This window comes from Dermacentor albipictus, chromosome 1 (assembly GCF_038994185.2).
Source record: "Dermacentor albipictus isolate Rhodes 1998 colony chromosome 1, USDA_Dalb.pri_finalv2, whole genome shotgun sequence".
Lineage (NCBI taxonomy): Eukaryota > Metazoa > Arthropoda > Arachnida > Ixodida > Ixodidae > Dermacentor > Dermacentor albipictus.
Window position 1 is genome coordinate 508,934,242 of NC_091821.1, and position 27,065 is coordinate 508,961,306.

Sequence of the window (27,065 nt, forward strand, 5' to 3'; positions counted from 1 at the left end):
GAGTAATACAGCGGGAGGTTGATAAGATGCTTACCAATGGCAGTATTGAACCACCAGCCAGCCCGTGGGCTTCAGCTGATGTCTTGCTAAAAAAGAAGTACAGCACCTCGTGATTATGGATATATTACAGCCATTTAAACAAAATTACAAAGGATGTCTATCCACTGCCACGCATAGACGACGCATTGGATCGCCTACACGGTGCAACGTATTTTTCCATCAATAGACCTGCACTCCGGAGGCTGGCAGATTGCTGTCCACGACATGGACTGTGAGAAGACCCCACTTGTTACGACAGATAGCCTTTATCACTTTCGAGTCATGCGTTACCTTCGAGCGTATGATGGACAAGTTCTTGCGCAGCTTTAACTCGTATATATGACTTTGTTACCTCGATGACGTCATCGCGTTCTCGCCGACCTTCGCGACACACCTTGAACGCCTTTCGTCTATTCTTTCGGACTTCCGTGCTGCTAGGCTACAAGTAAATTTTTCGAAGTGCCACTTTGGTAGCCGTGAAATTACTGTCCTCGGTCATCTCGTGGACTCATCTGGCGTCCGCCCAGATCCCGCAAGAGTTCGTGCTGTTCTCTATTTTCCTGTAGCGACCTGTGCAAGAACATCCGCAGCTTTGTAGGCTTAGGCTCTCATTTCCGTCAATTTGTCAGAAATTTTGCATACATTGCTCGGCCTCTGACTTAACGTCCGAAGAAAGGCGCCCCCTTTTCATGGGTTTCTGACCAAGCTGCTGTTTTCCAACGCCTTATCATCCTGCTCACTACTCCAGTAGTTGTTGCTCACTTCGACCTATCTGTCCCAACAGAGGTCCAGACAGATGCTAGTGGCTATGGAATTGGCGCGATTTTAGCTCAGTGCCAACGTGGGCGTGACAAAGTTATTGCGTACGCAAGCCGCCTGCTTTCACACGCTGAACGCAATTACTCCACTATAGAGCGCGAGTGCCTCGCACTCGTCGAGCCAGTGAGCGAATTACGGTAGTACCTTTACGGTCGATCTTTCACTGTTACCACGGAGCATCACGCTCTCTATTGGCTCCTGACACTTAAAAATCCAAGGAGTCGTCTAGGTCGCTGGACACTAAGTCTTCAAGAATTCGCTCACAGAGTGGTGTACAAGTCTGGTAGGCTATACCAGGATGCCCATTATTTGTCTCGCACCCTGTTGACGCTCCTGACTCCTGTGATGCAACTTCGGGAATATTCACGCTCTCCGCCTTCCACCAGATTGACGAGGAGCAAGCCCGTGATCCATCTTTGCGCGACCTCATAAGCCGCCTCCGTTCTGACCCGTCAGACCCTTCGCTTAGCTTCCTAGTTTTGAACGGCATCTTACACCGCCGAAATATGCGCTCAGAAAGACATGAACTGCTCATACTCGTTCTTTCTCATCTCTGGGCAACTCTACTAGCGCAACTCCATGGGGTCCCCACCGCTGGCCAGCTGGTTGTTTTCAGGACCTACGACAGTGTCACGTAAAAAGTTTTCTGGCCTGGACTCTACCGTAGCCTCCCGTACCGTGCGGCGCTATGTCGTTGCTTGCGTACCATGCAAACGTCGTAAGAAGCCCGCTTTGCTTCCGATTGGAACCCTCCAGCCATTTGATATACCCACGGAACCGTTTTATCGTGTTGGCTTCGACCTGTTGGGTCCTTTGTATACCTCCAGAGCTAGCAATAAGTACATCGCCGTTGCAACGGATTATTCAACCCGCTATGCCATCACAGGAACCATCCCGACCAGTTGTGCTACCGACGTCGCAGACTTCCTGCTCCAAGGTGTAATCTCACACCACGGAGATCTTCGCCAGCTTCTGACAGACAGGGGCCGCTGCTTTTTATCTCGGATTATTGAAGATCTACTTCGCTCTTGTGCCACGAAACACAAGCTCACGACAGCATACCTCCCTCAAATGAACGGCCTCACTGAACACCTGAAATTCAGGCGTTCACAACAATCCCACGATATCTCATATTTACGTGACTGGGACGTTGCGCTTCCATTTGTGACCTTCACGGACAACTCGTCACGTTACGACACCGCTCTCTACTCACCTTTCTATCTCCTTTTTGGTTGTGACCAGATATTGCTTTTCGACACGCTCTTGCACGCTCATGTCGAGTCCCCACCTGAGTACGCCCGCGACGCTATAGCTACAGCCGCCCATCCACGCCAGATTGCCCACCGTTGCCTTTCTGAGTCGCAAGCAATACAGAAGTCTCTTCATGACAACCGTCATCGGGATATCCAGTTCTCTTCCGGCGCCCTTGTCCTCCGTTGGACTCCTTCATGGCGTGCGGGCCTCTGGGAAAAACTGCTTTCCCGGTACTGAACTCTCACCCTTACCGCATCGTCCGACAACTGAGTGGTGTGACTTATGAAGCAGCTTCAGTCGGTGCTTCCCCGCCATCCACGTCAGCTTATATAGATCACGTGGGTTACCTCAAGCACTATCATGCGGCCGCCATCTAGAAGGCGCCAGGCCGGCGCTTTCGCCTCCGGAGGTTATGTCACGGTGCCGCAGGAGGGACAAAGACAACGCTCACCAACGAGACGAAAGTGAAAATGTTGTGGGGCTAACCTAACATTCGGCCATGCTGGTCGCATATCTCTGCCCGTTTCAATATTTAATAAGCGGCCTGTACTCTTTGATTACGTAATGCCTCTATGACTGCTGGTATCTCTTCTGAAACAAATGCTTTTCACAATCTAAGAAAGCCATATAGAGAGGCTGATTATACTCTGCGGATTTCTCGATTGCCTGTTCATAACATAGATGACATCCATTGTAAAGTATCCCTTCCTGAAGCCAGCCTGTTCTCTTCGTTGACTAAAGCCCAGTGTTGCCCTTATTCTATTGGAAATTATCTTGATAGATACTTTGTATAATGCTGGGAGAAAGATAATGGGTCGATAAGGTTTTTCGCCTATGTAATGTCTCCCTTTTTGTGGATTAGTATAATGCTTGCCATCTTCCACTTTTCTAGTACCCTAGAAGACGATACACACTTTGTATAGAGAGCCACTAGTTTTTCAGGCATTATGCATCCTATACGTTGGATTAAATGGACTGTTATTCCATTTTCTCCTGCCACTTTTCCCCGTTTCATGTCTAGCAAGGCCTTTCTAGCCACATCGCTAATTATAGAAGGAGCCTCTGCAACCTGTGAACTACGGCCTCGAATGCAGGTAGCGTGGCTCCTCTGGGTACTGTACAGGTCAGTAGAAAATTCTCCTTGTGCTTTTACTATACCTTCGAGATTCCTGATGATATTACCCTGCTTGTCCTTCAGTGCATACATCTATATTTGTCCTATTTTAAATTTCCTTCTCACTGATTTCAAGGTCATGGAGCACGCACTCCTAACCCGTGTAAACATTCACCTCGAAGACACATGTGCTTATCCCCACTCGATAATTGGCTTTAGACAGCATCTTTCTACCCAAGACGCTATGCTCCAACTTCAGCATCAAATCCTAGATGGCGAATCCAGTCACACGAAGGCGATCTTGGGCCTCGACCTCGAGCGCGCCTTCGATAATATAAGGCACTCCACCATCCTTCAGCGCATCTCCTTGCTCAACCTTGGAGAACGCACTTACAACTACGTAAGTGACTTTCTATCCAATCGGAAGGCCTTCCTGTCGGTCGGAGACATTCGATCGGAGGAACTCTCCCTCGGCAGCACGGGCACACCGCAAGGCTCTGTCATTTCCCCAATACTGTTTAATCTGGTTATGATTGGATTACCACAAGAACTGCAAAAACTCAACGGCATTGAACACACCATATACGCCGATGACATTACAATCTGGGCTGCAAAGGGCAGTGGCGACCAAATCGAAACTGCCCTACAAGACGCCATTGACGTCGTAGAAAATTTTCTTGAAGGCACGGGACTCCGCTGTTCCCCTGAAAAGTCGAAGCTTCTCCTATACCGCCCCACACTCCGTGGACGCCCCCCGCGGGGCTCCACCCCCCTTCTGTCATGAGACGAGCATTGGACCAATCGGGAGGTGTCATCTGGCGTGTGAACCCTTTATAAGCAATAAACAGCCGCCGGTCGGCGGAGTCTTCGTTCCGGTTTTCAACGGGAGCAGTTCGCTCCGCGTCTCCTTTACTGCGCCGGCGTAGCCGGGCGTTCGCTGGTCGGGGCCCCCCGCTTGCCTGCCGCTGCCGACACAACATCATTGGCGACGAGGATGGGATTCCCGCAACGGTTCCGACCGAAGCCCCGGGAAACGAACGAGCTTCGTGAGTGAAGCGTCCCTTCCTGTGTCTGCACTGCTGGCAAACGCCGCCGACGCACTTGGCGTCGCGAGGCTTCCGAGCCTAGGCCTACTCACCCCCTTGTTGTTCCGTGCCCCATTCCTGCGGCGAGCTCCGGCTTGCCTCCTGCACTGCCTCCTGCACGATACCCGACATGGCTTTTACGGCGAACCTTCCCGTTTTTATTGAAGTGCCCGGCCCACCGTTAATTCCCTGGTGTCGCTGGAAGAAAATTTTTCAGGCCCACCTCGAAGCGGCCGGCGGTGGCGACTGGACGGACGCACGGCGAGCGTCTGCGCTCGTCAGCGCTCTCGGGCGTGAGGGACAACGGAAGCATTTCGCAGCCGAGGAGCAGGAAGCAGCAAGGCAGTTAACCAGCGCAGCGTCAGCTTCCTGCGAATCAGCAAGGCAGTCGACCGGCGCAGCGTCAACGACAAGTGATGCGGTCCCGCCAGCGTCAGAGTTTCCGAGACTCTTGCAGCGGCTTGACCGGCTCTTCGCCGCGTCAACAAATGTCCTGGCGGAACGGCACGAGTTCACCAGCCGAAAGCAGCTCGAGGGAGAAGGCTTCCTGGAATTCGTGACCGCATTGAAGGAGAAGGCGGTACAGTGCAACTTCGGCACAAGCTATGACGAGCGCGTCCGAGACCAAATCATACATGGAGTGGCGAACGCCAGCGTTCGCGAAAAGTTGCTGGCCCATGGCGAAACCTTGTCCCTGGACAAGGCAGAAGAGATCGGACGCTCGTTAGAAGCCCTACATCGAGCGAACCGCGCATTCGATTCGGAGAAAATACAGAGAATCGAGGCAGCTCAACTTGGCGCTCCGTCGACGAGCCAAGATGGCCGACGTAGTCCGGGGAGCCGCCAAGATGGCCGACGCAGTCCGGGAGGCCATGAAGATGGCCGACGCAGTCCGGGAGGCCATGAAGATGGCCGACTTTTTCCGAGGAGCCGCCAAGATGGCCGACGTCTTCCAAGAGGCCGCCCGGATTATCAACATTTTCCGCGAGGCTCATCCGGGACCCGCAAAGAAGCACAGGATGCAAAGGACCCTAATTTCGACCGCAGTACATGCGACCGGTGTGGCAGCACGAAGCATATTGCCACATACAGGAATTGCCCCGCAAGGAACCGGCGGTGCAACGCCTGCCACACGTTGGGCCATTTTGCATCCGTATGCCGAAAAACCCGTATTGTTCAACACGTCTCTTCCGCAGAGACGCTGTCTTCAACTACCGCAGGGCAGCCGTCCGCGTCTGTCTTGACGGTAAGCGCTTTTGAAACTAAAGATTTGGAAGTTCCGGTCGTAGTTAACGGCGTCTCCATGCGACTGCCGGTGGATACGGGAGCGTCTGTCTCATTGATGACGGCCGAAGATTTTGGAAAGTACTTTGGTCGACAGCCCAGACTGTCACAAACAACAGTGGACTTGAAAAATTTTTCCAAACAACGCATCGACATTCAAGGCCTGTTTCAAGCCACTGTCCAGTTTTTTCAAAGGTCATGCTCCGTCACGTTCCACGTAACGACTACAGGAACATCACTGCTGGGTTTAGACGCCATCCAACGCTTGGGCATACAGATCGACGGTACGTCGCTGACATGTCGTCTACCATCGCTTCCTTCAGTACAGAGCCCCACAGGTGTGCCTCCGGGTTTTGATCACCTTTCCAGTGACGAGTTGGGTCTCGTCAACAACTTTGTGCACAGAATTCATCGGCAGCAAGATGCGAAACCAGTATCTTCAAAGTTGCGCCGACTACCCCTGGCTCTCCGTGACCAGGTCACAAATGAATTGCGACGTCTCGAGGACTGCGACGGCATCGAGCGCGTCGACGCTTCTGAGTGGGTGTCTCCACTCGTCGTGGTGCACAAGAAGGATGGAACCATGCGGCTCTGTGTAGATTCACGGGAACAGGACAGTCTCATGTCTCACGTTAAAGAAAGGGTCTGGCAGAAACAGTGGCAAACTAAGCAGTACGTAGACAAACGTAGAGGTGCTCAGGCAACTCGTGTCAAGGTGGGAGACACCGTCAGAATTAGATTTAAGAAGAAAGGATTTAAGTACAGTAAACCTCGTAAGGTCAAGGCCCAGATAGGACCATCTACTTTTCTACTCAGTGATGGGAAAACGTGGCATGTGTCTAAGTTAACCCTAGTGATAAAGGATTCAGGAGCTAGTACATTGTGTACAAGTGATAGAGATTTTTTGTACTCATACTCAAACTTGCATAGTCATTCCGATGACTCGTCTGTAGCGACATCGTCTTCTCATAAGCATCAGTTAAGTAGCTTGTCTGACTGTATCGCTTCCGAGTCTACGCAGTCAGCAGTCGTCTCTGATTCCGTGGGGGAATCGGTAGCCTCCCAGGACTTGTTGGGACGTCGAGAGGAGCTTCCCGGGCAACCCTCTCCAGCTTTGAGTGACAACCACATTCAGTTTTCCAACCAGGGGGAGGGAAATAGTGGGACGACTGGGTCTTTAAAGTCGACCGATACGCGTCGCAACCCCCAAAGTTCTTCTGAGGTACGCACGCGTCCTCATCGTGACAGAAAACGGCCTCCGTGGCTCGATGATTTTGTTTATGTAGTGTAGAGCACATTGCCGTCTTTGAAATGCCACGGCTAGGGGCCTCGCTGTGACAGGACAGTCCACATGTTTCATTAACACAGGTATAAAGTGTTCCTTGTTGCGGTGCAGTGAGTTTTGTGCCGTGTTCCTTGTCCGACTTTGTTTGAGTGACTGCCTGTGTTTTGGTGCCCAAGAGTGGTGCGCGTGCATGTGAACTTGGGCGGGGACGAATTGAATTTGTTGTGGACTTAAGTGCGTGCTTTGTGTGCAACTGGTGCGCGTGTGTGCACGTTGGGGGAATGAACTGAAATCGCCTTTGGACTTAAGTGTGCGTTTCACTGTATGTTTACTTTGTTTCCAGGGGGGGATGATGTAGTATAGTGTCGCCCCCTGTCAGATCTATGTGTCATCGCACGTGTATGTTTTGTAGTTGGTTAGCTAGATGGCGCACCCCCCTTCTGTCATGAGACGAGCATTGGACCAATCGGGAGGTGTCATCTGGCGTGTGAACCCTTTATAAGCAATAAACAGCCGCCGGTCGGCGGAGTCTTCGTTCCGGTTTTCAACGGGAGCAGTTCGCTCCGCGTCTCCTTTACTGCGCCGGCGTAGCCGGGCGTTCGCTGGTCGGGGCCCCCCGCTTGCCTGCCGCTGCCGACACAACACACGGGACTCCGCTGTTCCCCTGAAAAGTCGAAGCTTCTCCTATACCGCCCCACACTCCGTGGACGCCCCCCGCGGGGCTCCACAACTAAACGCCAATACGAGGAAATAGAGCTCAACCTGAGAGATGGCAGACCTATACCCGTGGTCCCTTGCATCCGCGTTCTTGGTATGACCATAGAAGCCAACGGAGCTGACTCTACGGCTATCTCAAAGATCCTTCGACAGACCGCCAATACATCCTGACTGCTGAAACGAGTGACCAACCGGCGAGGGCGTATGAAGGAAGACAGCCTCATCCGCCTTGTCCAATCTTTTATCGTCTGTCAGATTACTTATGTTGCGCCCTTTCTCAACTGGTACAAAGCTGAGAAGACTAAACTGGACATCATCATTAGAGGAGCCTATAATCAGGCCTTAGGACTACCCAACCACACCAGCACGGAACTTATACTACAATTAGGTATCCACATCACGCTAGACGAGTTAATCGAGGCCCAACGTCAATATCAACTAGAGAGGCTTACTCTCACGGAAACGGGCCGCAGCATTCTAAACAAGCTTAATATCACCTACCACCGTCAACATGGAGATAAACACCCAATACCACGCGACATTCAGCAATGGATACACGCCGACCCTATTCCAAGAAACATGCACCCAGACTACAACAAAGAACGCAGGAAGGCACGAGCTACTTCCCTCATCAAAGCTTACGCCAACACCGCGGGCGTCACCTTCGTCGACGCAGCTGAGTACCAAGATGGACGGCGCTTTGCGGTGGTTACCACAGCAGGCGGCTTGCTCCGACATGCTGCCAGCATCATTACCAAAAATGCCGAGACGGCCGAGGAAGTGGCCATCGCCCTGGCCACTCTTGACCCAGCCTGTCACACCATAGTCAGCGATTCTCGCGCAGCAGTCAACAACTACATCAAACGTCGCATTTCTCATCAATCACTCCGCATCTTACGACAAGCACCGCATTCGTCTGAAAATCAGATCACCCTCGTCTGGATCCCAGCACACGCCGGCGTTGTGCACCCGCACCTCACCAACCTCAACGAGGTTACACACTCCGTAGCACGAGGACTAGTCAACCATGCCGGAGACGGTGCAGGTGCACCCGCAGGACGCGACCGCCTTACAAGATACAACGACCTTGTAAAGTCATTTTACCTCGCAAGAAGAACCTTTCCCACCCCTCACTGCAAGTTAAACAGGGCACAGGCAACCACCCTTCGCCTGTTACAGACGAATACGTACCCCTCCCTCACACGCTATCACACTATATACCCCGACATCTACCCGAGCCAGACGTGCAAGGTCTGTAAAACTGAATCGGCAACACTCCCCCACATGCTATGGAAGTGCAAACACCAATACCAAGACCTTAATCCCGTGACCCTCTCGTCGAGATGGCACGCCGCCCTGCGCAGCTCCCACCTCGACGACCAACTCTGGGCGACCCAGCAGGCCTACGAAGCGGCGAAGAGGCAAGACCTCGACGTCCCATCGGGGGAGGCCTAGGCCCAGCCGACAAAACTGCTGGTGGTTATTAAAGTTCACTCTCTCTCTCTCTCTGATTTCATGCTGGATTCCTTTTTTACTGCTGTCTCAGTCTTTCTGACGTTACAATTTCGAATATCCCGTATTTTCTCCTTCTTGATCAGTTTGACAGTTGGACACTTTCAATGTTTTTTTTTTCGTTTCTTTAGTAGGCATTTTGTTACTTGGGAGAGCTTACCTAATGGCTGCCTTTAAGCCTCACCTCCCACTTCAATTGCTGCTTCTGAAGCTAGCCTAGCTACGGTTTTATTCATTAGATCTAGGACATTTGCATATCTCTGTTCTAAGGCTGCACATTTATTTGCAAGTACCAGCCTAAACTTTAAGCATTACCCTTACTGCATCCAGGTTGTCCTGTTTCTTTACGAATTTTGCTCTTTTTCTCTTCAAATTGAGGTGAATCCTGGACCCCACCAACCTTTGATCACTGCACTTCACCCTACCCAACACTTCTAGATCGTGCAGCACTATGCTGGAATCGGCAGAAAGTGTGAAATCAATTTCATTGTTGCATAAAGAGGAAATGCTAGAGTCAACGCTGCATTGCCGCAAGCGCGAAACTTTGTCCCTCGCTCAGCACCAAATCCTTAAAGATTTAGCGGGGAGAAAGAATATTCTGGTAAAACCAGCAAACAAAGGTGGCAGTATCGTATTCTGGCCTATCGAAAAACTCTGGAATTAGGTTTTCAAATAAGTGAGCAACCACACCTTCGAAGAAAACTTGACTCTGACCCAACTTTGGAATAAAGCAACCTTCTGCAGAGAGCGATAATGGAGCTCGTGCTCGAGTAACTCGTTACACAGACTGAATCTCGCTTCATGATACCCGATAACAAAGAAGCGGGCTTCTTTCCCGTCTTCCTAAAATACATAAGGTTCCCGTAGAAGCTAAGTATGGACAGCTGGGCTAGATGGTTGCGATTAGCATTATGAAGCATCGTTCCAGCGCACAATTGAACACGGACGAGAAGAGAAAGACAACAGGAACGCCGTCTCTTCTCGTCCGTGTTCAATTGTGTGCTGGAATGATGCTTCATAATGCTAATAGCAACCGCCTAGCCCAGCTGTCCAGACTGAGAGATATGCGTTGTAGTACATTGGGCCCTTTCTCCCCTCCTCTTTTGTGTGCAAACCCTTCCTCTACCCTTGTCAACCTTTTAGCAGTGAGCACATGCCGTGCCCGGCGTTCGTGTTGTCTTTCTCATCTCGTCCATGTTCAATTGAGTGCTGGAACGATATCTCAAAATGCTAATCCCGTAAAAGAAATGTTCACAGCAGAAATTCCAGGCAGGCTTATAGTGTCTAAAAACGACATGCCTACAGAGTCAATATCTAAATTTTTAAATCACCATTTGTCAAACATCCCGACCACCCTACCATCTTCGAATTATAGACTTCACTAACGCCAACCAAATGCTCTCCGACAGCGCTGTTCCAGTAAGTTTAGATGTTTCTGCTCTTAGGCGAACATAACCTGAGCGAAGGAATTGAATATGCGTCGAAGTCCCTCGCAGTCAGTCCTTAAGCGCACGGTACTGAAGTTTACCTGTCACTTGTTGAGTAAGTTCCCGCCCTCAGCTATTTCAAATTCGGTTACGTTCAATGCTTACAAACATCCGGCCCGCGCATGGGAACGCCAGTCCTTCTCACGTATGTCAACATTTTTCACGTGACTGCTTGAAGCAAACTTGATAAAATTATACTCTAAACCTCCACGCCTACCTGCGTTACATTGCCGACACATTCGCACTATGGGAACACAGAAACGACCTAATTACTTATTTCAGCAGTTTTCACTCGAGAATTAAATTTACTGTTCACCACTCTCCTAGTCAAATCAACGTCCTCGACATGATGGTCTACATAGAAAATGGAAAACTGAGAACGACAAGAAGAATCTGTAGTGAAAACAACGATTACATTGACGACCTAAATGACCTCAAAGTACAGCTACCGTAAAGAATCTATCCACAAATTTCTCTCGACCAGGCTTACGATTTCGCGTCAGGATTGGAGACGCAGTCGCAATTAGTTAAAAACCAACTTCCACTAGAATGCGAGTGACCACCAGCCTTTATATACGAAAAAATATTCTAATGCGCTCCCAAACATAAACAACATCCTACGTAAATGCCACCCAATATTATCAAGTAACGAGTGTCTGGGAAAACCATTCGGGAAGGTACCAAGTGTTACCAATCGCCGCAACATCAACTTTAAAGATGGTATTGCATGGAAAAGTGAGCCAACATCTTTCCCCCCTAATAAAATGTCGCAATTTCTCGCGGAAGGCGAAGCATCAATTGCAATAGCAAATTGGTAGACAGCTACACAAAGTAGTGAAAGCAGTTTTATCGGCCGTGTAAACTTGAAAACATTCGCTTACTAACTGAATTAACAAGCATGGTTTCAGCGCGCACCAGCAAATATGAACCTACCACACTCGACAAGCGCGGGCACTCGCTGTCGAAACGCTGGTGCGAGCAGGCGCGGCAACAGCGGCGAGTGAAGTGACCTTCGTGCTGTCGCTTTAACGCAAGAGCGGCGAGAACACAGCGTATGCAAAGGCATGAGCCATCTGCAGATCCCTTTCGAGGTACGGCGTGCGCGAGTACGGGCGGCCATGCAAAGTGCGCACTCGTTGGCGGAGTCGGAGCCGCGCCCCCTCGCTCCCTTCCGCGCTGCCTCGCCAATATGGCCTCGAGCTCCACCACTGGAAAAGCTGGCGCCACCGTCGGCGTGACGTGCTAGGAGGGATCACGTCGACATAGCGGCCGCGTCGGCTGCTTCGGGAGCGCCGAAGCCAGCTGAAAACGAGAGTTTAAATTCCCTCGTACGCTGCGGTCCTCATTTAGTGGCGAGATTTTAACGCGATAGCGTTAAGGAGCTCGTGTCGCAGAAAAGCCGGTGTCGTCGGCGTCGGGTGTCGGCGTCGGCGGCGTTGACCGTGAGCGATAAATCACGGCAGGCTCTTCATAAATAAAAAGCAACTTCCAAGATTGGCCCGGTGGGAATCGAACCCAGGTCTCCGGAGTGTGAGACAGAGACGCTACCACTCAGCCACGAGTTCGATGCTTCCAAGCGGTGCAAACGCGCCTCTAGTGAATGCGGTGTTGCCTTCGAAACCAGCCGTGGAAAGTTATACTGCGGTGTATATCGGTAATTATGAACATGTAACGTACAGAAGTCACAATTACACGAGTTGCGAAGTGCGTTTCCGCTGCATTTCTTCTGCGCTTTCCGCACACGCAGAGCCATCTTGCGGCAAACACAGAAGACCCCCTCCTCTCAATGTACGGCGCTGCCCCGACAGGAGGCGCGCCGCGCGCGCATTGGGACCGCTGCCAGGCGCGTCGCGGGACTCCCTCTCCCCTGACGACGCTTCGCCGTGCTTCCGGTTTAGATTACTATCTATCTCTCTGCCCGTGCCGATCACGACGTTTGGCGTAGATCGTTTTCCCTCCGAGACACCGAGTTCTTTGGTTCGTTTCGTTCGCTCAGGCGCACGGTTCGTTGTCGCGCCGAACGCTGCGTTGCTCGACGTTCACCGCGTGATAGGTGGGCGCTAAGTCCGATGCGGGGCGCATCGTAAGTGATTGCTGTGCCGTAGCGCATTGTCTTATACCCCTTGGCGGGTCGACGGGAACGCTGTCGCGTCCCACTCTTGAAGGCGAAGCTTAAGCGTCCTCTAATTTTTTCCTGCTTCGAGTGTCTCCTTTACAACGCTTGAAAGCACTTCGATAGGTAGTGGCTGCCTTTGAAGGCGCGCAACATGGTAGGCTACTGCTCGGTGCCGCAGTGCCGGACTTACGCAACGGAGCCCGGTGTCAGCCTTATTCACACGTAGCCGCAGGACAAGAAGCTGCGTGAAGCTTGGCTCGCGAAACATAAAACCGGCAAACAGTCATCGGCTACAACTCGGGTATGCAGCAAGCACAGACGCGAGAAAGATTTCTGCTACGCCGCCGGGTATGCGATGTTCGGAAAACGCGTACTGAGACGCTCGCCCGAGTCCGCTGCCCGACTAATGTCATGACGGTTTGGTCTATGAACTTGTCGATGCTATAGATACTGGCAAGTTCACTGGAATGGAAAGGGAGTGGTAAAAAGCACATCAAAAAAAGCATGGCATATGGTCATGTTTGTGTTATGGATTAAGCACTGGATTACCAAAAAAGAATCAGCGGGAAATTGCACGCTGAGAACGCCGATAAACATACAGTGTGGCGGAACTCGAGAAGTAATATTGTCACGTGGTGGTGAGGTTGAATAACACAGTAGCAATACTGTGAACGACAAAACTAAGTTTTATTGGGCGAACCTGTGCCCACAAAACAGGCTACACTTATAGCACAACGATAGCGGCGAACACGCTCGGCGATCGTCGAAAATCTCATCAGCGGGTCAAGCGCGTCGGCTTTATTGAGCAGTCGTCGAATGTTCCAGACTAATCGTTTGGACCCGCGTGCCTTCCACAAAGTTCTACACCATTCGCGTTACGCGATGAAATCAGATAACACAAGGTTCGGCGACAACAGACAGCCGGGTAGAAGCATCGATAACTTTCCAGAAACGTCGGATACATGCAGGCGCGTCCCTCGCTGTGCGATTACAGTTTTTAAGCGGCGAAACGTGGTCGCCCCATAAAGATAAGTACACGTGTCAATATTGAAACGTCCAGTAATTTAGAAGAAAAATTATTGAATCGTCGCGACGGCACATCACAGTCCCCGCAGGCGTCGAAGCCTCTACAATGAAATTATTTTTGAATAGCTCTGATAGTGCCCACGCAACAATGGTTGCTTGTATACTGTCAAATGCTCATATTCTGCGGCCTAAAGCTCATGGCACGGCGCGAAAACGGGCACGCGGTGAAAGCGAAACAGTACGCGGACAAGCATGCAGACGCGCACTCGGTCGCTGCGAATCTGTGCGATCGCTGCATTGAGGCTTCATTCTATAAGGCTCAATTTAGTTATGCAAACACTATAAGGACATATTTCACATACTCTGCACTCAGCGTTTGCCTACCTTTCACGCAAGAAGCCGGTTCGAGAGACTCCATCGCGGCGACCGCGCGCAGTGGCGTTCACTGTACGTATTCGGTAAAGAGACATAGCGTCTGTAAACGATTCTGTGCTTTCAGTTTGCCCAAGGTTATTATTTAGACAGTAAAAACTTCTCTCGTTTCAAAAGTACTTACAGAACTATCCGGGAGAGCTCGCGCGTGGTGTTTTCAGTGAGCGCTGACAGCAAAACCTATGAGGAGCACGCCACGTGATCCCTCATACTACGCCAGCGAGGCGCTTCCGATAGATGGCGACTCCGTAACTCCTCGCCGCCAATTGCGCGTCAGATTGAGGTCGTGAAATACGCAGTTGCTGCCAGAGCACGATGGGTCCCTCTCCCTCCCTCCCTCCCCAGCTGGGCCTTTCGCGTGATGAAAGACGGCGCGTTTGCCCTCTGCTTTCCTCCTTCGCGAGCGTCAGATTAAGCCGCGATTGTCAACTTCCTTCACGTGCTTTCACTCGCACATACGCTACACGACGAGGGGAACGGTGTTATCGCCCTTAGACTTGATACGGAACATCACCGACTTGACTTGAGAGCAGCAAATGGGCCCATGCATAGCCACTGTTTGGAACCTTCTGAAGAATCCTATCGCATTACCAGTGTCTGGTGCGCCCCGCCGACAAGCTCATTTCACAGTTTGAGACGGACTTCTATACCGCCGAAGTCACCATTCGTATGGCCGCAAGTAGCTTCTATGTTCGCGGACAGCTTTTCTCAGCGATGAAGCGAAGGATAGAGAACCGAATTACGCGAGTGCTACCGCTCGCTACTTCTACCGCCTTGGTTATTTTAGCGTATGGTAGGTTTTTTGCATTATCCTGCAAAAAATAACGGCTTATATAACCTTACGCAGCTCGTGTTCTTTAGTTCCTCTCTTCTGTTTATTTACTCTATGCATCATTGCAAGGATCTGTTTAACTAGAATGGACAACTCCTGCCCCCATGTCGTCGCGTTACTCTTGTCCTGCAGAAGGGAACCGGGTAGCCTTACATCATACTTGCGGAGAAAGCTCCCTCTTTCATTCAAAATTTTACTAAGTTCTTATATTTCTTTGCTCGCTTGCTAACGTCTTCCCTAATGACCTTATAGGAGAACATTGTTGCCCTACTGCTCCGTCATATTCACGTATGGTATGTAGTCCACTTTTGAGTACCGTGTTCTTGCCATCCTGGTGATCTTTGACTGCACGACACTGTTATGTCATCGTCGTACACATTGTGTTCTAGTTCTGATATTCCTCCTAGTAAGATGGATAGCTTCATCATCGCAATGATAAATAAAGTGGGGGAGAGAATAGAACCACGAGGTGTGCCGTGCGTGTTTGGATCGCTAGGTGACACATATTTATAAGTTTCACTTTAGCTGCCATTTCTTTTAGGAAGTCTTTAATATTGTTACATAGTCTAGGCCCCGGTTTAGTTGGCTTGAGGTTCTGTAGATGTGTGTTGTGAGTGACACGGTGAGAAGCTTGCTGCATATCGAGCCCTACGATCACTCTTAGCTGACCTGTACTTGGTAAATTGAACACCTGGTTTTTCCTACTCACTCTAGCCTTCGGAGGATTAACATGTTTTTGGAGCCTATCATTGTCTCGCGTAAAAGTTGAATGCCATCCAGGTTTCGTTCAAGATGCTCAAAAACCATCTTCTCCATTACTTTTCTTACACAAGAGGTTAATGATCACCATGATTATCAACAACATATTTTAACTCTACTGCAGGACGAAGGCCTCTTACTCCGATCTCCCATTACCGCTGTGTTGCGTTAACCAATTCTAACTTGCGCCTGCGAACTTCTTAATTTCATCCCTCACCTACTCGTTTGCCGTCCTCGGCTGCGTTTCTCTTCTCTTTGCACCCATTCTGTAACCCTAATGGTCCACCGGTTATCTAACCTACGCATTACATGCCCGGCCCAGCTCCATTTCTTTACCTTATTGTCAATTGGGATATCGGCTGTGCTCAATTACTTTCTCATCCACACCAGCCTCTTCATGACTCTTCACATTACGCCTGTCATCCTTCGCTCCATTGCTCTTTGTGCCGTCGCTAACTTGTTTTCGACCTTCTTTGTCGGTCTCCAAGTTTCTGTCCCATATTTCAAAACCGGTAAAAGGCACTGATTGTACACCTTTCTTTTTAGTAATAATGGTTAGCTTCCTTTAAGGACCTGAGTAGGTCGGCTGTGTGCGCACGAACCCAATTTTATTCTTTCTGTAAATTTTCTTCTCATGATCAGGGTCCCATCATTACATCCATGTGATCTACATCTCGATGATCTAAGGTTGCATATTTGTTTGTAAGTATAAGCATGAATTGTGTCCACTTTAATCGTTACTGCGTCTAGGTTGGCCTGTTTCTTGTTGACCAATTTTACTCTTTCTCTATTCAAATTCAGGTGAATTCTAGACCTTAATAACCTCTGATCATGGCACTTTATACCTAACGCTTCCAAATCCTGCACTATGCTGGGATCGCCAGAAAGTATGAAATCAATTTCATTCCCTGTTTCTCCATTAGGGCTTTTCCAGGTCCACTTTTCGGTGTAACGCTTTCTGAAGAAGGTGTTCATTATTCGTAGCTTATGCGTTTCCGCGAATTGTACGAACATCTTTTCTCTAGTGTTTCTCGAACCGACACCTTCGTTGCAATTCTTTGTTCACAAGCCTGCTTTTTCCTTACTGTTGAATTGCAGTCGCCTATTAATACACTATACTAAGTTTGAACTTTTCTCGTGGCTAATTCCACATCTTCATAATATAGACCCACTTCATCATCATCATAACTGGACGGTAGAGTCTAGGCTTGTACAGCCTTTAATCTATACCTCTTATTGAGTTTTATTACAAGTACTGCTACGCTCTCATTATGTGCTATAGTATTCGCCAATATTTCCCGCTATGTCCTAATTTATTACTAATCCCACCCCGTAACTTCCTTTCTGGGAGCCCTCTATAGCGGACGACGTGGCGGTTAGCCAGCACTGTATAATCGTCACTTCTTTTAACCTCATTAAGGCCAATGATGTCCCAAACAATGCCTGATAGTTCCTCAAAAAGTCCTGCTAAGTGACCCTTAGTCGAAAGAGTTCGAGTGTTAAAGGTTGCAAGGGTTAGTTTACATCGGCGGCGTGTCCGGGTCCAGGGCATCTTAGCACCCTCTGCTGCGCTACAGGTCTGACCAGTTACTCCGTAACTGCTGGGGACTGAGGGCCATGGGTTAATTCTAGAAATCATGAGGGAGGTAGAGGCCCAGTACTCCACCAAAGAGGCCAATTCCTGTTCTGGTAAGGAAGTGTCTTCGCTGAAGCTTAGTGGGCCTTCCTAATTGGATTAGTATAGCTGCACTGGTTCTTGGATTTTTAGTCGGTGTCAGGCGCCACTCCATGCCTTGAGGTGTTAGAGTACTAAAGGAGGTGAATTCAAAATTGCCACCTTCAGATAAGAAAAACGAGTATCCTTCATGGATTCGAATTTATGACTAATACAACCGAGCTAACTACCTAGCGCAGTCAGGTAAACCTACAAGTTTTGAGGCTGTCTTATGGTGAAGGATTTCAGCCCAGAGTATCTTATATGTTTAGAAACTTCTTTGATTTATCCGCGATAGATGCGTTTGTTACTATAGAACGATTTCTTAACAGCTCTTCTCTCGTACTTCCGGACTCTCCCGTATGCAGGCGGCCTTGAAGTCGGCTAGGTAAACGGCGTTTCAGCCACCTCTGACAGTGCTTAAAACCTAAACGGGCCAAATATTGGTGGAACTGGTCGCTTCTCGGCGACGAGACAAAGGGTGCCTCCATCTTGTGTTGCTTTTAAGACCGAGCCGAGGAAGAAGCAAACGCCCCCCCCCCCTTGTTCTTGTTCTTGTGAACGCCAGTGGGTGCATTTTCCGAAGGCGGCCGAGGAAAAAGCAGTCGTGAAGGAGCGTTTTCTTCGGCGCGGTGCTATCCCCGGCGCCATATTATACGTCCACGGCAGCCTCGTAGCTATTGGTGCACCGAAGGGTCAGCGCAAGGCGGCGTTCATGTGCCGCAAAGGATACTACGCCCTCAACTGCATGTTCGTAAGTAAACCTCATGTTTTCTGGTGCCGATCCTTTTTGACAGGTATGTTGCTCATGTCAACGGGCACTTTCTCTGTTTACGTTTTGCCAGATCGGCGATGCGGACACGAAAATCTTGGCCGTGGACCCTCTGAGACCGGGGTCTCACCACGACGCTTTTGCCTGGCGGACGACATGGCTGTGCCGGCGGTTTCAAGCGGGCCGCATCGTGAATCCTGGGGAATACCTCCTCGGTGAGGCAAAACACCTTTTTTGGCGCAGTCATGCTTCAGTAGCGCAGAACGCCGTGTCTGCTCCAAACCAAACTTTTAACCAAATTACAAGCACTTAAGTCGGGAGTAAAAAAAATGAAGTCATTTACTGCCGCCATTGTCAATGTTCGAAGTGTTAAGTTACAACCACATTATGTGCCTGCAAGCAGCAGACGAAAGCAATACGTATTAGTGCTGCTACTGCACCCAGTGCCTGCCAGAAGCAAAAGAAATGAACACACATTAGTGCTGCTACTACTACTACTGTCATTGATAGCACCAACAAGTGCTGATTTCTTCTGCTTGTGGTAGGCACTGAGTAGTGCACTTGTAAATTGGTTAACCATTTGTGTCGGATATGGACGTGCTCAACTCGTGCTTTTGCTTGGAATTCACCTCTGATGTCTGCTGTAGCTTTGCTAAGCTTACAACTTGCCTCTCGTCAGAGGAGCACTCAATGTACTACAGTGAAAGCTCGTTAATTCGAACTTCAATAATTCGAATTTATGGATAATTCGAACTGCATGATTTGGTCCGGCCAAGCTCCACAGAAGTCTATGTATAAAAAAGTCCGTTAATTCGAACGCGAGAAGGTTCCCTCACGGATAATTCGAACTACGCTCGCCTGGCACACGGCCAGAGAAACACGCCTCCTGCCTACAGACAAGGCTGTATTGGCTCCGAAACGGAGAGAACGGCGAGAGAAGGCAAAATCGGAAAAAAATCTAACCTGCGCGGGGTCAGCCAGAAGCCAGCGGCGGCTGCCGCCTCTCCGTTCTACGTAACCTCCGAGTCTTCTTGCCCGTTGCGAATCTCGGAGGCTTTACAAATCCTGTACAGCTGCTAATGTTGTGCGGAGATGGCACAGCAAGCGCCAAAACACAGCGAATCAAGTACGTCGCAGCTGCGCTTGCAATCAAGAACCAACGAAACAGGGCCTTCGCCACCTTCACATGTTCAGCGTCTTTGTCTCGGCAGTCTTCATCCGTTGTGCACCTCTGTTTTCAGATTAGGAGGTATCGGCCATCGCGATTCATTGTAATGGTGTTAAGCCTCGGCTAACGTTCGTTTCGGTGGACATCGGTAGTGGGGCACAGTCGGACCCAGAGCTTCGACTTGAAGATGGCGTGTGCCCGCAGCAAACGCCATCACTTTCTGACATGCCCTACTGCTTCCAAATCGCAGTGTACTGTTGCTCTCCTCCACTTTCGTTAGTTCGAACTTTCGTTAACTCGAACTCAAGCGGCTTCCCCTTGCGGTTCGAATTAACGAGCTTTTACTGTATTTCAATCTTCGAGCAGGTTACCGTGGCTACCCCTCGGAGCCGTGGCTCCTGACCATAGTTCCTGGCCATCTTCCAGCGCAGACAGCCGAGGGGCAGTACAACACAGCACATGGCGCCATGCGTTCCGTAGTGGAGAGGTGCATTGGGCTTATAAAGAGGCATTTCCGCTGCCTTCAGCGATATCGCACCCTCCTCTACGAGCCGGAACGTGCAGCCAACATTGTCGCGGCATGTGCTTGGTTGTGGAACATTCGCCTTTCTGAGGGCGACATAGAATCGGGCGATGATGACAGCCATGGCGACAGCAGCAGCAGCAGTAGTGGTCAGCTCGGCGGTAATGGCGACCCCATTCCGCAAGGTCTGCCCCAAAACACAGAGTCGAGAATGAATTATTTGAGAGGGTGGGCTGTTCGTGACTCTGCGATTGGCATGTTTCACACAACCCGTACGCAGCACGTACATTACCTCAGGAGTGTGCGGCGGCAGCTGCGACGTCAGCAGCAGCGTCAGCATCGCTAGGTGCATGCACACAGTTGTAGCGTAACATATGTCAAGTAATTGCATTGTGCATTTCATGGTGTCAAATTGCAGACACATTTCGCATGCTAAGTTGTAGTTGATGTTTACGTAATGCAAAGCGTTCATGTCTTGGCAAGAAATGTGAAAGTAGTGTAGTGAAGCGTTATGTAAGGCCTGCATTTATACCAAGTGAAACAGTATGTTCAGTAGTGACATATAAGATTTAAAGCAAGCTAAAAATAAGTACATTTTCAAAGTGTCTGTCATGATTCGCTTGTTGCTGCTGTCGTCACCTAGATGCCCTGCGTGCCATGCATGTAGCTTGCAGTTGTCATAATTATTTTTACTCGTATCGGTGAGAGTTCTGTGCTCCCCTGCGCATTGACGGACATAAGCGCCTGCCTCCTCGCTTTCAACTCGTGCAGAGAAGTTCACAAAAGCCAAAATGTACAGTGTACGTCACACCTTCCGCTCCATTGAACGTGCTGTTACTCGCGCACCTTCTAGTTCCATCACCATTTTGTCTCGCAACAACCGCAATGTTCCTTTGTAGTGACGAAAATGCCGTCCAACTGGTCATCCGAAATTTCAAACGCTGTGACCCCCGTGAAGTGCGTGCAGGCATGAGCACTTGATAGATTTCAATGAAGTGCCCTGAATTAGCAGAACTCGGTGAATGGAATATTGTAGAGTGTGAAATAACATTTCCACAGTGCAAGCTAGCACTGCCAATACAGGAGCGACATGCAAATAAAAGCACTAGAGGAACACTCCACCTTTCTGTATTATTTAACCCTTCAACATACGGACAATTTTTATGGTAACACTTGTATATGTGCACATCATGGGCGACAGTCTCTACATTGAATGAGTGTGAGAATCGTGACTACTGCAGTAGTAGAGATATGTGCAACATATTACAGACAAGTTGCAATAAATATTACATCGCACTGTTTTGCATCTAGAAGATTCACAGGTAATTGCATCATAAAATGTCACAGCTAACGGCAGGCATCGTTTAAGGAAACTGTTGTACGCTGCACAAGTATGCAGAAATATCAACTGGCTTAAACTGCACCAGAAAAAAAATGCGCTTAAATCACGCACCAACAGAAGAATACTTATCACTGCAAAATGTGTAGGTACATCACTACATGTGAAAGGAACATGCTGTCGTGGAGTTCCATGCTGGAAAAGAAGGGCACAACATCTTGCTTTGATATTGAGGATATATATATATATATATATATATATATATATATATATATATATATATATATATATATATCAACTATGAAAGAACCCTGAATGACAAACAAAACGTGATAACGAAAAACAAGAAAAGAAGAAGACATTCCAGCAATGTATGTCACAAAAAGCATCTATATATGTACATAAATTTGCAAAAACAACAATACACATTGCAAATGAAGGTAAGGCGCATAGGCAAGGAATTTTCATAACTTTTTGTTTTTGCTTTGTATACTCAAAGGCTCCTTTCGACATTACATTAAGGTGCGAAACTGTCACCATTTTATGACACAGGATTGAATTGTAGAACATTAGCAGTGTTGCATCGTGCTTAACTTGACATGACATCAACTAGGCACCTCAATATTGCAGTGCCGCAGTCAGACTAATGCACCACCAGGCTTGCTTGCACTTGTGCAGTGATCGTGATAGTGTATACGCTCTTATTGCGGAAGTACAACTTCAAGCAAAAAATCATGCTGCAATGGCTATGCTACTTGTGGTTGCATGAAAGGGTGACTTGAGCAAATATTCTTGCAAACTAGCAATACCCGGCCTTCATATCATCATTACTACAACAGCAAATTTTAAGCTAATAAAAAAATGGTGTAAAATTCCTTACCTGTGCTACTACCTTACTAACGTAAATACGTGGGTCCCGAGAGGGGGGAGCGACTCGGCCGCCACCATGGGCCGGTGCAGCCAGCAGCAGCTGCAGGAGACGCTGGTTCGTCTCCTGTGAGCGCCGTTCCACTGCCAGCCGCCGCTGCTGAACGTCACGCATGCTGCCGACCTCCTCCCTCAGCTGTTGCAGTCCCTCCATGCGGGCAGCATGTTGCTGCCGCAGGACCTCTATATGGGCGGTATGTTGCTAGGGCAGGACGCCCATATGGGCCTCGCGGTGCTGTTAGCGAATAAGATGTGTAATTAGTTTAATTGTAGAAGCTCAGTAACAAGGCCTTGGTGTGTTGCATTCATCCGCATTTGCAGGCTATTGTCAATGTATATTGAAACACTGAATATATCTTTCTGGCCCATCAAATTTGTGCAGTCCCATTCCATTAAGGTGTCTTACATGGTTATACCTGCTGGTTATACCCGCTGGTTTTGCTCCAGCATTTGTTGGTGGAAGCGGGCCTCCTCCTGCGCCCTGGCTTCCGCCAACTAGCCCTGCCGAACGTATTCGGCAGTAGCCATCTGGATGGCGCCCTCAAGGTCCTGCTGCCTCGACTGCCTAAGGGGGGGGGGGGGGAGGTGTCTGCGGCACTCGTGGGGTAGGCTGAGGAATCGGCTGGGAGGGGGAGTGTAGTGGTGGCTGCTGTAGGGTAGGCTGCTGGAGGGTAGCAGGTTGCTCTTCATGCAAGACAAAAGCGAACACCGCTCATTCACTGTTATCCGACCCACACAGCTTGATGGTCATAACCACTCACTTCGAAATGGCATTGTAGCTGCACAGCTACAATAATGATACACAAGGCAGTCGCATAGTTAGAGCAAAAGATGCCAGAGAAAGTTGCTGGTTACAGTCCCCTATAAGAAGCACAAGGAATTTCTAATACAACATCATGTCACTTGTAGGCTTGCATTTCAGCTCTATGAATAAGAGCTGAATGCTGGACACAAAGGTAATAACAGCACAGTGGGCTACTTCATAGCAAGGTCATACAGCAACTGCAAACATTGCAACTACAAAATCTAGGTCACTGACTTACGTGTAAGGCCACTTGGCCCAGCAACAGCTGCAGGGCCCGACACCATGAATGCAGTGGTTGCTGGTGCACTGCGGGAACCACTGCGCCCTGCAGCATCCTCCGAACTTGTGTCCTGCTGTTGGAGTAGTGTTCAGACATTGCGAGCAGTGTGTGCAATGCGCATCATTTACACAAGTTGCTGCTCAAAGCACATACCCTTTATTGTCATTGCACAAAAAAATGAAAAAAGAAAGAATGGCTAAAAGTATTTTGCAATATTGTCTTACAATGTAATGCTGAACATTTCTGAGGCTGCAGCAGGTCACACAAACAACACTTTTTAAACCCAATGTACGCACCTCGCTATCGGCGAAGAAATGAGGGGGGGGGGGTGGAAACAAGGAGGCCGTCTGTCCACGCAAGAATGTCGAGGACGCGGCCGTCCACCCAACCCACTTTGCCGGCTGCAGTAGCAATGCAAACACGGCAATAACGACAACAACTACGTGAAACGACGTTAATGTCAGCATCATTATAAAGCTCACTTCTTCTCGCTCGCGGCCCTGGCCGCTTCGTTTTTGGCTTAGTGAGCCATTTTAGCCCAGTGGTTCCGCCAACGGCTCGTTGACTTCACCGCTGGGCCCTGTCCGTTTAGGGCTGCCGCCACCTCCTCCCATAGCTATTTCTTTCGAGCAGCAGTCATAGGTGGCGAGAATTCTGTAGAAGCTCTCGCCAAGTATGGGAGCTACTCGATGAACTGCACCAAAATAGCGGTTTGTTCATTCGACAACCTGGGATCTTTTGCCGCTGCCATTTTCGCTTTTCAAAGTTGGGAATTTAACCGGCCCGCAACACAGTGAGAAATTTACAGGAAACATTCTAAGCTAAGGGCCTGCATAAAGTGCTCACTACGAATGGAATATTTTTTGCCTTTTTATACCACTAATTTAAAAAGGTGAAGTCGCTATTCACATTTACCGTTGTAGCAGCTTCTTTCTCGGAGCGTAACCGTCAGTGCAGGGGCGCCAGGCCCAGAGTATTACCGCTGCTGCACTCACTTTGACGAATCTATTGTTCTGTCATGGCGGTGCTCTATTGAAAGGTGCTGAGCGCCTTGAGAGTTCTCGCTCCACTATGTTGCAAAGTTCGTCCTCGGGTGTTACGGATAATTCTTGTTGGCCCTTCGTAAAGAAGAAATAATCACACGTCAGACATGCACCGAAAACTAACGACAACGTAAGCACTACACGAGCAATATTTACTCACCTTATTCCTGCTGTATCTCACGGCTCCTGCAAGCAGCGCAGATTCTTCTCAGGCGCAAGTACACCGCTGTGGGCGCAATTAGTTGCGCTGCGTTACAGACACGCTAGCGGCTGTCAGCTGTTGGGTAACAGTGGCCGCCATTTTGCGTGCGCTCAACGGCATGGCTTGGATGCACATCCGACCAATATGTGGCTACGGCTTCGAAAATAGGAGTACTTGCGTATGCATTTCTTTAAGCTGCGGCAGATTTTGCGTTGCAAGGTTACAAAATGAATTCGCTTTGCGCAGCATGGAAGTCCGCTTTTATGAAGTGTTGTTTTACAAAATAAATTTGATATACAGCCCCAGGAGAAGAGAAGAGAACACGGAAGAAACATCCGGTCAGTGAAGGGAGCTTCTGAATGGACTATGCAAAAAACGCAGTGCGTGCGCAACCACCATTTCCAAAATCGGTGACGTCAGGCGAGAAAGCATTGGCATAAAGAAAGACATTCTTACAAAATAGCACCCCTGATTACATGTCTGCGCGACGCGAATAATGTAGAACTTTGCGGAAGGCACGCGAGTCCCAGCGATTACTCTGGAACATTCGACGACTGATTTATAAAAGCCGACGCGCTTTACCCGCTGATCAGATTTTGTTAATCGCCGACTGCGTTTGCCGTTGGCGCCATTCTTTAAGTGCAGCCTGTATTTCTGGGCAGAGGTTCGCACAATAAAAGTTACTTTCGTCTTTCACCGTATTACTACTTTGTTTTTCATGCGTCACTCCAAGTGACATCTGGTGGAGGTGCTTTTCGTTCATGCACCAGACGCACCCGACAAGCCGTGATCCAAGCCCGGACCGCATAGAGAACACCAACGTAGACCCGGACCATCGAGCAAGCCACCGTCTTCAACAGCGGCCCACGGAGCACGGACTTCTACCTGAGAAGACCGAAAAGATTGTGGCCAAGGTAAGCACAATGGCAGCCCCAGTGTCACCCATCGTGCTTCCACAGCCCAGAGGGCCCCCTACCTTCCATGGAGCTACATCGGAGGACCGCGAACCTGGCTCGACACCTTCAAAGGGAGCTCGACCTTCAACAATTGGACCTCTGAGGATAAGCTACGATATGTGTACTTCTCCTTGGAAGGCGCCGCGAGGACTTGGTTCGAGAACCGGTAGTCCACCCTTACAACATCGGAACTGTTCCGCAGTAACTTCCTGAGGACGTTCACGAGCATTGTCCGTAAAGAAAGGACCAAAGTTCTGCTGGAAACCCGAGGGCAACTACCCAATGACACCATCGCCCTCATCACGGAAGAGATGACCCGTCTTTTCGGGCACGTTGACCCGGAAATGTCCGAAGAAAGAAAAGTGTGTTTCTTGAGGCTGGCCTAAAGCAAGAAGTTTTCGCCGGGCTGATACGAAACCCACCGAAGACCGTAGCCGAGTTCTTGACAGTGGCAACTACGATTGAGAAAACTTTAGAAATGCGCAATAGGCAATATAACCGCCATGTGCTCACGCCTCACTGCGCCATCCAAGCACTGGGCTCCTGTGATCTCCAAGAGACTATCAGGGCCATTGTGCGCGAAGAACTGCGCAGGGTCTTGCCTTCGTCGCAGCCTCAAGTGGCCTCTAACACTTACATCGTGAAAGATGAGGTTCAGCGATCGCTTGGAGTTCCCGAGGTGCAACCTCAATAGCGGCAGCCCCAGCCTGAAGCGGTGACCTACGCCGCTGTCGCACGCCGTCAAGGTCCACCTCCGTGTCCGCGCCAGGGCCCTGTAACGCCGCAATTCCGTTGTCCGCCGCCGCCACCGCCAGTACACCCACCCGTCGCCCAGCGCACCTACGCGACGAAGACGGACATTTGGCGCGGCCCCGACCACCGCCCGCTCTGCTACCACTGCGCCGAAGCCGGCCATGTGTACCGCCAATGCCCATACCGCGACCTGGGATTGCGAGGCTTCGCCGTCAACGCAGCGCGCCCGAGGGAATGTGAAATCCCTGGAGACATTGCCGACTAGCTCGCCGCTGCTCAGTGGAGCCCTCGACGACCGTACCGTTCGCCGTCACCAGGCCGCTACCTGTCGCCGCAGCGCCGTCCATACACTGGCCCAGCCCTGGCCGGGCCAGTGTAGCCCTGGCCGGGCCAGTGAGCCCATATCAAGAAAACTAAAAGCAGCAATCGATGGAGGTGCGGTTGCTGTTCGTCGAACTGACGAAGATCATCCGCTGCCTACGAAGACTACCTCGACAACATAAGGACACGCCGCCGTCCCGATGAAGTCTGGAAGCAAAGATTACGCAGACAGAAAGCCACCTCACGACGCAGGAGACACAGGAGCCGATAACTCCGTCATGAGTGGCCCCATCGCCGCACAGTTGAAGAAAATTAAGACTGCATGGGGGGGCCCGTCAATTCGAACCGCTGGAGGACACCTCATAACGCCGACTGGAATCTGCACGGCAAGAATTATCATTCATGACCGGACTTACCCTGCCACCTTCGTTATCCTCCAACAGTGTTCACGAGACGTCATTCTCGGCATGGACTTCCTGAACCAACACGGCGCAATCATCG

General features: G+C 49.9%; 1 protein-coding gene across 11 annotated transcripts in view; it reads left to right on the forward strand.

The window, feature by feature from the left end:
* Nucleotides 1-27,065, forward strand: part of LOC135913367 (uncharacterized) — a 258,595-nt gene that overhangs the window by 165,646 nt on the left and 65,884 nt on the right. For 5 of the 11 annotated variants that reach the window (XM_070538527.1, XM_070538506.1, XM_070538516.1 and 2 more), the window contains 2 exons: nucleotides 18,044-18,229; nucleotides 18,321-18,462. The exons of 4 other annotated variants lie outside the window; for them this stretch is intronic. In XM_070538527.1, coding sequence (XP_070394628.1) covers nucleotides 18,044-18,229; nucleotides 18,321-18,462 — 328 coding nt within the window. Of the gene's footprint in view, nucleotides 1-18,043; nucleotides 18,230-18,320; nucleotides 18,463-22,198; nucleotides 22,308-27,065 lie in introns of those variants that run through there. 2 more of the 11 variants (XM_070538519.1, XM_070538534.1) reach the window with 2 other exon arrangements.